Genomic DNA, 15,434 nt, shown 5'->3' on the forward strand with positions numbered 1-15,434 from the left:
GACAGTTTTACACACTTAAATTATATAGTAAAAACGCACGCAGGGAAATGGAAAGAGCCCATTTGTACAGGTGGCCATCATGGCACGTTCAACTGTATAAGTATATTATGACACCAAAACCAAGCCCAGCCCCTTTCTACATGCATATGTAGCTTACGCTTCAGCGTCTTCATCAAGAAGAAAAAGTATAAAGCCAGATTTTCATGATTTCGGTCTAGAAAATTTTTTTTTAAATTGAAATTTTCAATCGCAATGTTTCGTTATAAAAAAATATTTCAGAATTAAGCCATTGCTTTCTAATTCCATTTTTTTAAAAACGTAATTGTCCGCTATTCAGTACAAGTTTAGAGCTGCACAAAAAAAAGCAAACGGGAATCCCCAAAGCAGTTGTAAAGGGTTCTGGTAGCTGAGAAGTTAGTGAGCTCATGCTTACAATAATGTCACACATGTGTGGGCCACACAGCGTTTAGATCTGTGGTCACTGGGGTGTGTCCTAGAGCAAGAAACAAGTAAGCTAGCTAAAAAAACAAAACACTGCAGTGGCGACCAGCAATGGTGTGTAGATTGTCTTCGTTTGTAACAGTGTGTATTATTCATGCATAAAATGTATTAATGTATTTGTGTAAAGCATATTTTACGTGCGCCCTTGTAAAATTAATTTCCCTAAGGGGATTTATTCAGTGGAATTTTTATTCTAATTCTTACTATTGTTTAGCATATATACATGTAATAATATACATTTTAAAGATGAAGTGATTGCATGACTGCTGTCCATTAGTTGCAATGGTAAGCAATACACCTGCACGATAATCTAGACCCTAAGATCTAGGTTGTCATGCTAAATAGACTCGCGGACAGCCAGTACCACCCACCCCCACCCTAAGTTCACAAAAATTTCACTTTGAAAATAACAAAAAGTTTACTTCTTTCCCCAAAGCCATGAACTAGGGCACTAAAGATACTACCACACATTCATGGACAATTACTACTGTTGCACAATTTATTTTATTCTGGGAACTATTCACGCATAAACTTTTAAAAAATTGTCATCAGCATTTACGAAACTAAACAACATTCAATAAAACAATATCACTCAAGCACCAGGAACATGGGATGGGATGGGGGTAACATCCCGTTCAATTTGACATTTAAGTAAGAGGTGAGATCTCTGATTCAATACCCATCTCCGAAAGGACCAAGCCAAATAGAGTAGAGCCTCGAAAACTCAAACAGCACAGGCTCTAGAGCACTTCATTGGGGATCCAGTCAAAGGTCAACCGCACCACAGTCCAGTACGATACCCAATCAACTAATACATACCTACACCAACAATGCTAATCACAAACGCATTTTCAACACCAACACAAATTTTGACTACACTGAAACACACTCTCATAGTAATGGGTCAAAAACTACCATCTCAGTCTCACAGTATGTTGAACCATTGCCTTTGCAGAAATTGCCACACATCTCGCTGTTGCTGTCGGTGACGGCACAAAAAAGTCTAAAAAGACAATGCAGGTCATTTTGAAACCACAGCACTTGGTCTCTCATCAGGACATAGAACTGCCAGGAGAAAATACTCTTCAGAGGAAAAGAAAAAATAACCCCAGCCCTGCTCAGATTGTAAACTTCCACACGACAGACCAAGTCTTTAGTTAAGTTTAAATCAAATTTTTTACAGCGTTTGCAACTGCATACGGTCATATGAGCGCCAAGGGGTGGATGTCAACAGAGAAGTCTTTACGGGGAATCAGGCTTTCTCTGCTGACTTCTCTATTTACAATTCTACTGTGCATAAGAAGATGTTAATGTCCTCCCTTTAGGCTTGGGAGTGGCCTTCGCTCTGGGGGGTAGACCAAGTTTGTAACCAACTGCCCAAAACTAATCAGCCTAGTAAGACATACACTTCAATTATCATTGTCAAACTACAGCTGAGAGAATCACAAGTATTATACACTATTGAATCGAGGGCACACAGAAAATCATGTGAATGATTAATGACGAACACTCCCACTTGAAAACAAACTTTCACACTTAAATCAATTAGTTAATGACTATTACTATATTACCCTGCAAGTCAAACCAAAACCAATGGCTACCATGAGACATTCACTAGTCAACAAACACTGAGTTGTTCTAAAAAAGGTCAATGGCAGCTGAAGTATATTATATACACCAGAGTCCATGACTGTTTAAATATATGCAGAAGTACAAAGCTCCCTACAATACAATGGGCAAACAAGTCAATGAACGCTAATATATATACACACACCAGAGCCAGACTCACTTTCATATATGCTCTTGAATCAACACCACAAAGCAGCCAAATGAGTATTTTATTATTTCAAAATGTATTTATATACAAACATACTTACACCAAAGTAAGTTTAGTTTTTGGTTTTAGTAGAGGTTTTATGGTGCTCGCAACTGCATAAGGTCATATGAGCGCCAAGGGGTGGATGTCAACAGAGAAGTCCTTACAGGGAATCAGGCTTACTCTGCTCACCTCTTTATCTTCAACAGCACAAAGTCTGCTTCGACTATCAAGGCACCCCAGAAATAGCGAGTCACAAGAGAGTGACAAACATACAAAAGAAGTAGAGGCAAAAATGATGATAGCAAGGATTAGGAAAGAAAAAGCAGCAGGTCCCTGTTGCAATTCAGGCACAGTTATGAGCATGACATTGATGAATCAACCCATTTAATCATTTACAATTCTACTGTGCATAAAAACATGTTAATGTCCCCCCCCCCTTTTTGGGAATGGCCTAAAGACAACACCAGAATAAGAAACTGGAAACCATACTTATAATTCTAAAACATCAGTTTACCACCACAAGCTTTGGTTCAACAAAGAAAATTTTGATAAAACAATAGGAAAGTGCACACACGCCGCAATACATTCAAGAGAATCGCTGGAATTAAGTACTGTAAAATGACTCCCCAAACAGCAGTAATCATAATAATAGTAAACCACCTCGACAGCACCAAATCCAGCATGGCCTCGATCATTAAAACGTATAAAACACAAGGCTGAGGGGTGGACTTTGTTGAGGTGACGACTGTGAAAATCTCACAACATTGCCACCAGCAATCACAACACAAAAACCATTCAAGTTTGTGGAAAGGACGCAAGACCTTAACAAAATTGCCAGTTGAGTTTGTATTTCCCCCAGATCAACCGTTGCTTGGTGTAAGACTCTGCTATATGCCATTTTGAAAAGTGAGGTATGGCACAGTCTTACACTGAGCAGTCAAAATTGGTTAAGTCATTCAAATCTTATAGCATTCCAGCTAAACTTCAAATCCCTGCTGATTTCAAACATTGTGCAAACGTCACATCTGTACATCAGACTTAACTAAAGACTTGATCAACCACGAACATACAATTTAAATCAAACACGATAAAAGTGAACCAATCCCATCGCAATACATCCATAAACAATCAAACTCAACCAATCAATAATCATAGTGTAATCCAGTTTTTTTCAACCATTCTTCCTGTCTGTTTACCCAGACATTAATTTTGCAACCATGAGTCCATCACACTAGATCATATGTTCCAGTCTCATTCGATGGCAGTTTATGACACAGAATCTGGGCTTTTATATTGGCATTACACCATGAGTGCCTCTTTGCCCATGAACAACCCTCTCAGGATAGAAGTCAAAAGTCCTCTGTATACCTTGAAATCCATCCAGTCTTCCATCTTGATGCAATTGGGGCTATGAGATGCATACAGACCACATCCAAAATTTATACAACCACAGAAATGATTTTGACAAATTTTATCACCCAAGCTGCTGATGTTCAAAGTAAGTAAACTCAATTTTGATTAAGTACCCAACAGTGAAATTCACAACTGCTTTAATCTTAATGATAAAAACAACAATACTTTCCTCTGTATCTCCAACTCCGAATTTGAACACTCAAATAATTTCACTGAGACTGAGACCTTTTGTCACAAAAATGAGTAACCCCATGGCACAGACCATTGCACAGATGAAATCCAAAGATCGGTAAATAGGTCAAAAGTTAAACACAAACAGACACAGAACTGAAGAGTACTTATCTCCCAAAGTCAGTTTGCTGGTAAGTGCACCAAAATTTGCAGACTGCTACATCTTTGGAAATGACAGTAGGTGTCCAGCGACATTGCCACGTGCACTGTCTTCAGGCATCTGCTGTATGCACTAAACTTAACAACAGCCAGAGCATGGAATTATAACAAATTAGCAGGAGATCTGTCATCATTTCCCCAACACTTTCAAGTTGATTCGCTCCTTCCTACTCATTCTTATGTACTGCAAGGAGGTGTCATGAAAAATAGGTCAGCACCAATACTGAGCCCTGGCAACGCTAGAGCATGATGGCAGTGTAGAGATATGGTGAAATCAGCATCGACAGGGATTTATCTGAAACACAGTAAAACATGCAGACATTAGAAGTGAACTGACTTCAGACTAGGTACATAACAGCTATGACAGACCACAAGATAAGTTTCTGTTTGAGTAAAGAGAAGCACATCAACACAATAATGTTCATTTAGTTTCAGTGTCTTTAGAGTCTTATAGTGCTCACAGCTGCACAAGGACATTTGAGTGTGTTGTTCATTTAGTGCATAGAAAAAGCAAGACAAACAGACCATAACAATAAAGGAAAATAGTATAAGTAGGACATACTAGAGGTACCCTCCAAATATCCATGCAACAAGATGAGGTCTTTAAAAAAAGACAACCACAAAGCAGAACAAAGACTTTATATTTTCTCCCAAAAGTAAGATGAGGTCAAAATATTTCATGAGAGGAATATCCCCCTTTTCACAATGACAGACCATTGCCTCTTCTACCCCTTTCAACTTCCCTGCTGCGGAAAAACCCACAAGAAAATGTCTCCACTTCATTTCTTGTCTACAGCATGGTATTAAACAACATCAAAACTAACCTTTTCCCTAGAAGAGCTGAGACTGATATTACACATAATCTGTTTTTTCTAAAACTTGCGCCCTATTACAGGTTCTACGGCATGGTATGAAGCAGCATCAAAACTAACCAGAGACTGATTGATATTCCCATTATCTGTCTATCTAAAACCTCTTCTTCCCCATTACTTGTTCTACAGCATGGCATTAAACAGCAACAAAAATAACATTTTCCCCTCCCAACCAAAAACATGTGAGATGATTTGACAAAAAGAGATAATACTTGCAATCAGCAAATGGAGATATCAGCCAAAAATTTTAATTGGGGTAAAGTTTTTTTTAAATTTCAATTGACGCCATTCCCTTCAAGTTTAACATGTATTTTAATACTCCATTCCTAAGATTTCAATAAACTTCACCTATAAACTTAATGTATCTATTCCCATAAGATTAAAATCTAAGAAGTAACTCATTTTTTCGGCACACCTCACATATTACTATATCCATCTTCCCACATCTCTGTGCAGTAGGAGACATCTAAAAACTCCATTCACACCTGGCTACTGCAATAGAAACCCCAGACGCAGGTCCAAGTTATGTGTAAACCTATCCTACAATCTACTACACATTTCTACAATATTTTCAGAGTGAAATGACAATACCTTTAAAAACAGACTCATTGGAAAGAACGTGGACACTGTTGTAAAAGGACTGAGGGACAGCAGCTTTTCTGCGCAGCAAACAGCATTCTTTACTCCCAGGAGAGCTCCAGTCACGTCTGTCGACACAAAGAAAGGATCAACAATTACATTTATTTTCTGTCTGATCTTTATGCTTTCAAATTGCAAGCATAAACTACTTCCTTTTGGTGGGAAAAAAACAACTGGATACAAAAGTGTCAGAAATAAAACATTTTTCAGACTATACACCTATAATATAGCAAATCAAAAACCATAGTTACTGAAGATTTATAATCTATATAATATATATCATTCTGGTGGCCTGATCTTTGTTTCACTTTCTAAAAGAAACCACTCTCCCAACCTCAAAAATTAAACGAAGGTAGCATTCAGTTATCCTAATAGCATGACAGAGACAGATTTTCATGACTCTGAACGTGAGAATTTATTAAACTGTATTTTTCAGTTCCCATTTATCAACACAAAATTTACACTTTTTTAAAATGTGATCATTTTAATATTTCACGAGCGACTTGAATTCTTTGATTTCTTTAAAAACACGAATCAAGTAGTGCCCCCCCCCCCCCCCCAAAAAAAAAAGATGTGCAGTTAGTAGTCACAGGGGTGTGTTCTTGAACAATACACGATAACCTAGCTCAAAAATGGCACTGCACACTGGCAACCAGTAATGGTGTATATGGATTGTCTATGCTTGTAATATCGGTTTATTATTTATGCTTTTACCCACAGGGGTCAGTAAAGTGGAATTTATTATTTTTATTAAGTAGACATATTCCCAAGAGTAGTCACAATAAGACTGTTGGCAATTAGTCACAACTCTTGACAGTCGATTGCAACACATGATTGTGTAAGCCCTAAACTATAAGTAGTCATGTTAAAGGCACATGGTCAACTTGTATTTTCATATATTCCTGTTCATCAAATATTCAGTATCAGTCTCCCTGTTTAGTATTACAGCAGTAACAATAAATTTGGAGCAAAGGCAAAGACTTCTCACTTTCTACTAACACAAATCACTGAATAATCAGACAGCCACCGGAACAATCAGTATGGATACCCTGTGGGCTTTGGTGCTGGGAGGATCTGAGCACTTATGGGCCTGTCCGGTGTGCAATGACGTTGTTGCCCAGGACAGTTAAAGTTACAGTTATTCTAACAAATCACTGAAAATGAAAACTTACCCCCTGAGTATTTTTTCATCCACTTCAGTTAATGGCTCAATAAAAAGTGTGGAATAAAGACCTGCAAAAAAAAAAGACAGAAAAAGAGGATAGTTTAACATAACTAACACACATGTGTACATTTTTAAACTTTCAAATATCATACATGATATATATACCTGCAGATGAGGAAGAAATAAGATGTACCATGCCTTGTAACAAGAACTACTGACAGTACCCTAACCAATAAACTGGAGGTGACTTTTCAACCATTGAATGCACATGAATTTACATGCAACTGCTATAAGGATTATTTCTTTCCCCAGTGTCACAGTCCATTTCCATGCCACATTAGAAACTGGTCATCAGAAGTGCTGGGGTAAGATTAACTGCATGAACATTTCTGAATAAACCAAACGAGAAAGAGTGTCAATAAAGACTATGACCAAGAAAAACAAATGTGAAGCAAATGGAAGATGTAAAACGGGAAAACAGAGTTTTCTCTGTGTTGCTTGCTGTGTCAAGACTCTTTCAGTTCTTCAGAAGCAGGTAGCATTATCACACTGCTGTTATTTTTGCTTTCATCTTTCTGCTTACCCTAAGCGCCTCATCGGTCAACCTCGACTTTCGTGCAGCACACAACCACCCTTCTGAGCCCTGCCATGCAATTCTAATTTTCAAGGTATTTATTTTGTGTACCAATTTTTAAAAATATATTAATTATATTATATCATACTTTCGTTTGTTCATTAATAGAATTTTTGTTCTGCTTTCCTATTTTAGAAGTTTATTTTCTTATTTCATTACATGCTAGTCCATATGCGGGTCATTACTATCCATCTTATTTTGGGGTGGGTTTTTTTGACAAATATAATATGTTTTGTTAATTTCCACTACAAAGTACCTTGAGTTGACACTGCTATATTCAGTAAGATTATTTTTTTTAAATTGTTTTCTTTCATTGCACACAAGCATCACATTTCTATGTGCTATAGCTTTTATTTCATATAAATTTCAAAGAATATGGAAATAATAATAACTGGCGGCGACCTTAAACATAGAGCGGGGAAAAGAGGCTTGCAAGTTACTACAGATAGCAAGTATGGTAAAGAGAGAAAAGTAAACAAAATTATAGTAAGCAGCTTGTAATGATCACTCGCTGATAAGGTCAATCATTCAGAAAAATTTGGTCAGGAATAAACAGTTCATAAACACACTCACCTGTACACAAACTGAAGACAAACGTGAACTGAGTTTGATAAAGCTTCACCATAGTGCGACTGAAATTAAAGAAAGATGTCAAATCAGTACGTTAACAATGGTGCATGTTAGAAATATTGAGATTTTAAAACAAAATAGCCATTCTTACATCTCTGAGATATCGTTTAAAGAGGCAGTTTTCCTTAAAATGCCACAAAGATACAATTGAGTGAAATAATTTCAAATCAGTTCACCAACAGTGAACAAAAGCATTTATGACATATCAATAACAACGAAAAGAACATGATCACAAGATAAGTAATGGAGAAAAATATAAAACAGATGATAAATATATCACAGCAAAATGTTCATATGATTAATGTGACCAAAATTTATAATAAAACGGTTCAACTAGAGCCCACGGAAACTGCAATTACAAATGGAGTCAACAAAAGTATCCAAGAGAAATTCTTGTAAAACGTCCTAGACAAAGTTGATGAAACAATGCAGTATTTCATCCTACCTCGGCTTGCTGCGTTCTAGAGATTCTTTGGCTTGGATCAAGGCATACACAGTTCCATACACACTTTGACTACTTGGACACACCTGAAAAGCAACAACAGAGAGAATATAAGGCATGTGTGGAAGCTTCTTTCCTCCTTGAAGACACATTTTAAAACCTTCGGTTGAATTTCTTGTCCTTGTCATTGACTAGACAAGTAACACAATTTTCAACTTTCGTAAAATCATTCCTTGGTTTGCATGACCAGAAATGGCAAGCACTGTAGAAATCTTTATCAAAATCGATTTTGTTCCACAGTGACACAGTAAGATAAGCTCTGCAAGCATTCCTGCATAAATAATCAGTACAAGAACACAGCTCACAATAAAAACCAATTCTGAAAAGAAAAAAACCTCAGCATTCAATACCATTTAAGCTTGCTGATAAAAACAATTAAGAAAAGACAAATGCAGTTTCTGGGACACCTGAACAGACATAAAGGCCTTCAACATCTAGCTCTCACTGGCAAAACCAAGGGCAAACAAGGCAAGGGTAGACCCAGAGCAACCAACTAAACTTGATCACTAAATCACCTCTGATGTATTCTGGCTTCTCATCTTATTTACTTAGATTACAGCTACAAAATGCTTCAAGGCCATCAAGGAATAAAACTATTATCTACAAAGGAACATTCACAACTCTTCCCTCCCACTTTGAGCAAAATATAGCGAACAAATTAATTGCTGCTATTGTTGTCAATGAAAACAACCATGCTAGACCCATTACAAATTATCTATAAGATAGAGCACTTGGCTCTCCTTCTCGGGGCATCAGGCACAGAGGAATAATGCTCCAAAAACGAACACAAAATTTCAGATCTAGCACGCATTCGAACCAACAATTCCATGGTTTAGCCAAGATCAAAATCCCACTGTGCAACAGCCACTAGAGTAAATGACTAAATTATAATATTTTTTCAAATCACATAAAGATGGACCACACTCCTTTATAAAGAAAGGGAATGATTCTCTACTTACGTCTAAGATCTGCAAGTCATAGTTACAGAAGGCCACATATCTTTGGCTCCAGTCTGCATCATGGCGGATTGCTTCCACCATGTAATGCTCAATATCAAAGGTCATCTGTAACACTGTTATCTGTGGAAAACATTTTTAGGTTCATGAAAAGTTAAAGACACATTCCCCACTCCCCTATATCTATTCTAGTCTTCAGGTAGTGAAATTCAAAAAGTCTTCACAACCGTTTTCAATAGAAGGCTAATTATTTAGGGAAACAGTCCTAAGGTAGTCAGCCCTATCTAAGAGTAGTACCGAAAAGTGATACATGCCACATTTTCTTTAAAAAGGAAATTACAAAAGACAAGAATGCACAGAGGAAAAAAAAAGACAGGCATGAAACAGAAAATCCTTTCAGTGTTTTCATGGTAAAATCAGGGGAAAAAAGTTATTTAGCACAATAAGCACCTGACTGGCACATCAACAATTTTCCACAAATAAAAAAAACAAATCGAAAAGCATAATCAAACTGAAAGCAGTAAGATATGGCTTCAACTACATACCAGAGACATGTCGTTGCGTACAGTTCTGATGATATTGAGTGGCTTTTTATTCCACACAACCTGAACAGGCAAGATGCTTTTGTAGGCCAGATCATAATCATCTGAAAGGATAAGTTAATTTAAAAAATCAAAAGATATTATCTAGACTTCACATCAAAGAGCTAAATACATCAGTTAAACCAAAATTTCACTTACATGTGGCAAAAACATCACTTCTGGCAACAACAAAATATCCTTGACATTGAGAGTAAAATGGTTCATATAATCAACTATGTAGTCATGTCACAGTGTCTGCACTCAAAGTCCAGCCAACTCTACTTATAGGACCTTATTGTGCTGCAAGTGCCAGTTTAGTTTTAGTGGAGGTTTTAAGGCGCTCACAACTGCATAATAAGGTCATATGAGCGCCAGAGGATTAAAATTGTAACACCTAGGCGCTTTGCTGTCGGATCAATTTCCCAGTGGAGAAAATTGTATTGAGTATTTCAACCTGTCACCTGGGACATTGTTTCCCTCTTAGCCTGGGTCAACCCTGACAGACAGAGCCAGAAGCCCGCCTCCAAAATGATCTAAATTGTGTTGATGGAGGCATAAAAGCACAAGAAAGAAAAGAGAATAAAAGAAAAAACAAAAGTAAATTCTTCAATACAGTAAAATCCTGCAAACTTGCTCAGACCACAGAGGTACACTGGCAATGAGTTATGCAAGATTCCCAGAACTTGCTGGAAAGCATGAAAACTAAAACGGCTCTGACATAAAATTCACAAAACAAGACATTAAGTGTTATATGAGAAATGTAAAGTGTAAAACATCTGAAATTTCTAAAGGTCGAGGATTCAGGGAAAATGCCACGTCCACACAAACCTTCCCCAGGCGTGGGAGATTCCTCCTCCTCCTCTACCTCCTGATCATGCGTTGAGAACCGTCGTATGGAGAACGTGACTGTGCGGGTGTGTGTGGTGTGAACAATTACACTCTCCGAGCTCTGTGACTGGCAGTCGGAGGCAGCACTGCTGCTAGGGGAGAAGAAAGATCTCTGAGATGAGAGCCTGACAGAGGCCAGGTCATCTGCGTCTCCCTGGCTACGACTGCTGCCCACGTCCACACTAGGACTTTGAACCTGATTGAAAGAAAGTGGCAAAGAATTCAAGCAAAGGTTCTTCTCCCTCAAGCAGAAGTAACACACTATATATGTTTGTTTAGTATAGGGTTTTACGGCGCTCGCAACTGCATAGGGTCATATGAGCGCGCGAAATACAAGTTGGTCTTGTTCACAACAGTTCACTGTATGGCTGGCTCGGGTCAGTAGTTAAGTCTTAAAATGTTAAAATGTTTAAAAATCAGTGTAAATATAACATATATTTTCAATCTAAAACAATTTTTCTAGTTAACTTAAAAATTTTAAACAGTACAATTTTACTCTACAATTTGCCATAAAGGCCAATGGCCTTCATAAAACTCAAAATTCTGCTGGGACCAACGACGGGAAAAATGTCTTGCAATTTCTTGCATTTATGATATTTCCTTTGGATCTCTCCAAAGTCTAGACATTCGGTTAAGATGTGTCTAATGGTAAAATCTGTGTCGCACACTATATATTGTCAAGTTCCCATGCAGTAGTGCATTATAGACGAGTATGGGCATTGTATTTTTCGACTCTAGGTCTCTTTGCAGAAGTGTCAGATCGTCATATGGAAACTAACAACAAATAAAAATATTTTGTATTGTGAAGAGGAGTTCTTGTACTAGTGATGCGTGAACCACAGCATTCTGAAGATAGAGCAGGTCCAGATAGAAGGATGAACAGAGAAAGACAATAATTGAACATGTTTTACATCCCATCAATCTAATATAGATTTTGTGATTTGTGGAATTAGTAACTTTAAGAAGGTAAACAAAACACGCTATGATGTAAGCAATGCTTCATAAAAAGTGGTGGAGCTTTCAAAATTCATTTACTGAGTCAAATATTTTATAAGGAAAAAATAGAATTACCTGAAGCAGTGGTGGAGGCGGTGACATGATATTTTCTGATGAATGAGCCGTATCCTGAGAGCGTTCGTTGAGTGGGGTCGAGGGCAGCAGATTGAGGTTGAGGGAAGAGTTTGTCTGCCCAAGCATGTGGGACACACGACCAGCCGCGTCCGACAGACCCGAACTCTTTGGGGATTTGGGCGACTTTGGAGAAAGACATTCATGACTAGCATGGAAATGACTGGACCCAGTTTTCAGCGGAGGAGCAGTACTTTCGTTGTTACTGTTACTGAAATTCTTAGTTCTTAGAGCCGGCCGGTGACTGGCCAGTGCGGAGCAGCCGCAGTTCGAGCCGGGCCGTGACGTATTGTTGGCAGTGGTGGAAACTGCCATCACACACTTTTCACACGGTGCACGCGAGCGGTCACAGCTCGACTTGGTTGATTTTGATTCACTTTGATCTGTGTCACTTAGCTCAGAAATATCCGCAGAATAGAAGTTCTCCTCTTCCTCTTCTATGAGCAGAGGCGAGTCTGGATTGTTCCTTTGTTTTGGGCTCAGCTCTTGGCCTGGGTCCTCCTGCTCTGTGAAGTAAGTACTCACTGTGCCAAAAATGGACAGGTCAGAGCCAAGAATGATCTTGTCCAGGCCAGCTCCAGATTGGGCTTCATCTTCCTCCATAGCTAGGCGACCTTCTGTGTCAAAACTGTTCAGAGGTAATTGTGTGTCCACCTACAGATGCAAATATTACAAAGATGTTGATACAGCAAAACAATACTTTCACACACTTAAAATGGAAAATCTCTTTTAGTTTTAGTCTTGAATTTTACAGCACTAGCAACACAATTAGATCTTATAAGTGCTGAAGATTAGAAGTGTTACAAGAGAGGAACAAACACAATAAAGAAGGAGAAATAGGGGCAATAGGCGTTTGATAGTAAAGAAGGCAAAAGCCAGACCAGAGCACCCACCAACCACACACTAGAAAATGTTTACTATCAAGACACTTGTCCTGAGAAACAAAAAAGACGTTTTATCCTACTCTGAGCACAGATTTACATAAAATGTAATTATGTTCAAACTAATTTGCAACACCATCGTGAAAAATAAAGGACACTGAAATTTAAACAATGAAATCGACCGGAAAATCTAAAAACATTGATAATATCTTTACCTTGGTTTGTATGAGAGACAGAATTTCTTTTTAATGATCTGACGACTGAGAGGAAACATTCTAAAAAGTATGTCTGCCATTGTAACACTATCTGACAGTACAGTACCAGGGTAAATATAAATAGACTATCTTTGAGCACCTGTATGGCCACAATGGAATCGCCGGTGTTCAGGACAGCAATTCCATCTACACGGAGCTGGACTCTTGGGGAGAAGAACGGAAAGGGCGGTGCCAATTCAAACTTGGAGTGCACGCAGAAGCTGTGTCGAAGGCACTGCTGGACGGAGGGCACCTGGGGCAAAGCTAGGTTACAGAAAAGACATGAAATAAATTAGACAAAACAAAACAGAAGGCAAACCAACTGAGGGTTCCGAGATAACATCTTCCCCCCCCCCACCCCACCCCTCCAATTTTATCAAGATACGGGAGCTTAATTGAGAGAGATCAGAGAAAGTATTTTACAACAAGCTTACTTATATCCAACCTGAACCTCCATCCTAATTCCTGACTGTAGAAAGAAACATATTTTACTCAGTTTTATAAATACTTTTGAGATGATTGGTTCATGGCTTCTACTGGCTGACACAACAGTTCTTCTGGCATCACATTAGAAGAGATCAGACAAAAGTCATTGTGATTTTGGTTAAACTGAATTCTAACCTATGGTAACTGCATTAAATCAAAACAAAGAAGAATAAGCAGAAAAAACATGCATTAAATCAAACCACCTGGCACTCAAAACACACATGGTGACATCAGATGCCCATACTTAACTATCCATGAATCAAATTGTCTTCCTCATAAGCAGATGACAAATTTACCTCAATGACAAATCTCATACAAAAGCAACCATAGCCCTGGTAGATAATTCATTTGCAACAGTCAATGAACAAAAATATTTGGTTTCATGACAGATACATTATTATCAGAACACTTATTTTAACACTTTGCCCCCACCGGACCCCGATCGGCGACAGTAAGAAGCCGTCCCTTTTCCCCACGGGACACCGATCGGCGTCTTTGTGATATAGCAAGTACTGCATCTGTATCCTGGTCCGTGGGGATAAGTGTTTTGCGCTGTGTAGGTGGAAAGTGTTAAGCAAGCATAAACGAGAAGTTAAGTATGAAGACAAGGGTGTTAGTAAGAAGAAACAATGTGGAAAGTAGACAATAGTAATAGATAAAGTTGGGGATAAAGGCACAAAAACGACAGAGTGGACTCACCATGAGAAAGCACCTGGCAGTCATGACACTCCCCAAGGGAGGGCACAGCTGTCACAGTCAGGTAACACTGGCAACCGTCTTCCCCAGCCGGAGGGGTGCTGCAGACATACAGGTTAACATAACAATGAGTCATGGCAGCAAGCCAGTAACACGTCAAATGCACTGAAGGTAATTTAGTTTCAGTAAGAGTTTTACCCCACTTGCAACACAATTAGGTCATATAAGTGCTGAAGATTAGAAGTGTAACTAAATAGTAACATACAAATAAAAGAAGGAGGAGAGATAAGAACTATAGATGTTCGATAGGGAAGGAGGGGCAAACCACACAAGAGCACCTGCCCTACTGGAGATGGCGAAGCTGCTGAGAACCTTAATGAAAAGGACTGGTATGTTATAACGTTGAGTTGGGTTAGAGTTGCCATTAATCAGGGGATTTACCTCAGAAACATCTAGTTTCCAAAGAATATAGAAAAGAGTTGAAAGGAGCAGACAACTTCAGAGCACTCAAAAACCACTCACATAATGTTTGGACAAACCAAGACAGATCTTAGAACAACAATGATTACGATAACAGATATATATGCTCTTCTTGAGGCAAAACATTATAGAACAAAATCTATGTTGATGTCAATGAATCCAGAAAAAAACAAGAGCAGCAAGAAAAATTAAGAAAATCTGTAATTACCCTGCCAGTAAGGTCCAGATTACCATCTTTACATACATCAAGCAAATCTACACACAGTCAACCTGCCAAGGCTGAATTTCTAGACTCTTCCTTAATAATGAACTGTTTATACTGAACCTGCATAAGCTTGGAACCATTCTACAGTGAAATGGAATGAAAATCTGATCCATTTTAAAAATGAACTCAACGTAACTTAACATTTTGTTCATATATAGGCTCCAAGAAATAAATGCAGCTCTGAATTTTAAGGTATTACGAACAAAAGTCGCCCTTCAGATATGTTAGATCTTGCTGCTGAAACACCCCCTCCC

General features: G+C 38.3%; 1 protein-coding gene across 1 annotated transcript in view; it reads right to left on the reverse strand.

Annotated features, from left to right (window-relative positions):
* Window positions 1-2,727: 2,727 nt before the first annotated feature.
* LOC101845120 (DDB1- and CUL4-associated factor 15) overlaps window positions 2,728-15,434 on the reverse strand; it is a 21,207-nt gene continuing 8,500 nt past the window's right edge. Inside the window, exons 5-15 of the mRNA XM_013085982.2 lie at window positions 14,439-14,536; window positions 13,354-13,517; window positions 12,062-12,772; window positions 10,931-11,186; window positions 10,067-10,167; window positions 9,525-9,644; window positions 8,509-8,591; window positions 8,007-8,065; window positions 6,807-6,867; window positions 5,587-5,702; window positions 2,728-4,418 (exon numbers count right to left, since the gene is read on the reverse strand). Coding sequence (XP_012941436.1) covers window positions 4,363-4,418; window positions 5,587-5,702; window positions 6,807-6,867; window positions 8,007-8,065; window positions 8,509-8,591; window positions 9,525-9,644; window positions 10,067-10,167; window positions 10,931-11,186; window positions 12,062-12,772; window positions 13,354-13,517; window positions 14,439-14,536 — 1,825 coding nt within the window. The 3' untranslated portion in view covers window positions 2,728-4,362. The remainder of the gene's footprint in view (window positions 4,419-5,586; window positions 5,703-6,806; window positions 6,868-8,006; window positions 8,066-8,508; window positions 8,592-9,524; window positions 9,645-10,066; window positions 10,168-10,930; window positions 11,187-12,061; window positions 12,773-13,353; window positions 13,518-14,438; window positions 14,537-15,434) is intronic.

This window comes from Aplysia californica, unplaced genomic scaffold (genome assembly GCF_000002075.1).
Source record: "Aplysia californica isolate F4 #8 unplaced genomic scaffold, AplCal3.0 scaffold00423, whole genome shotgun sequence".
NCBI lineage: Eukaryota > Metazoa > Mollusca > Gastropoda > Aplysiida > Aplysiidae > Aplysia > Aplysia californica.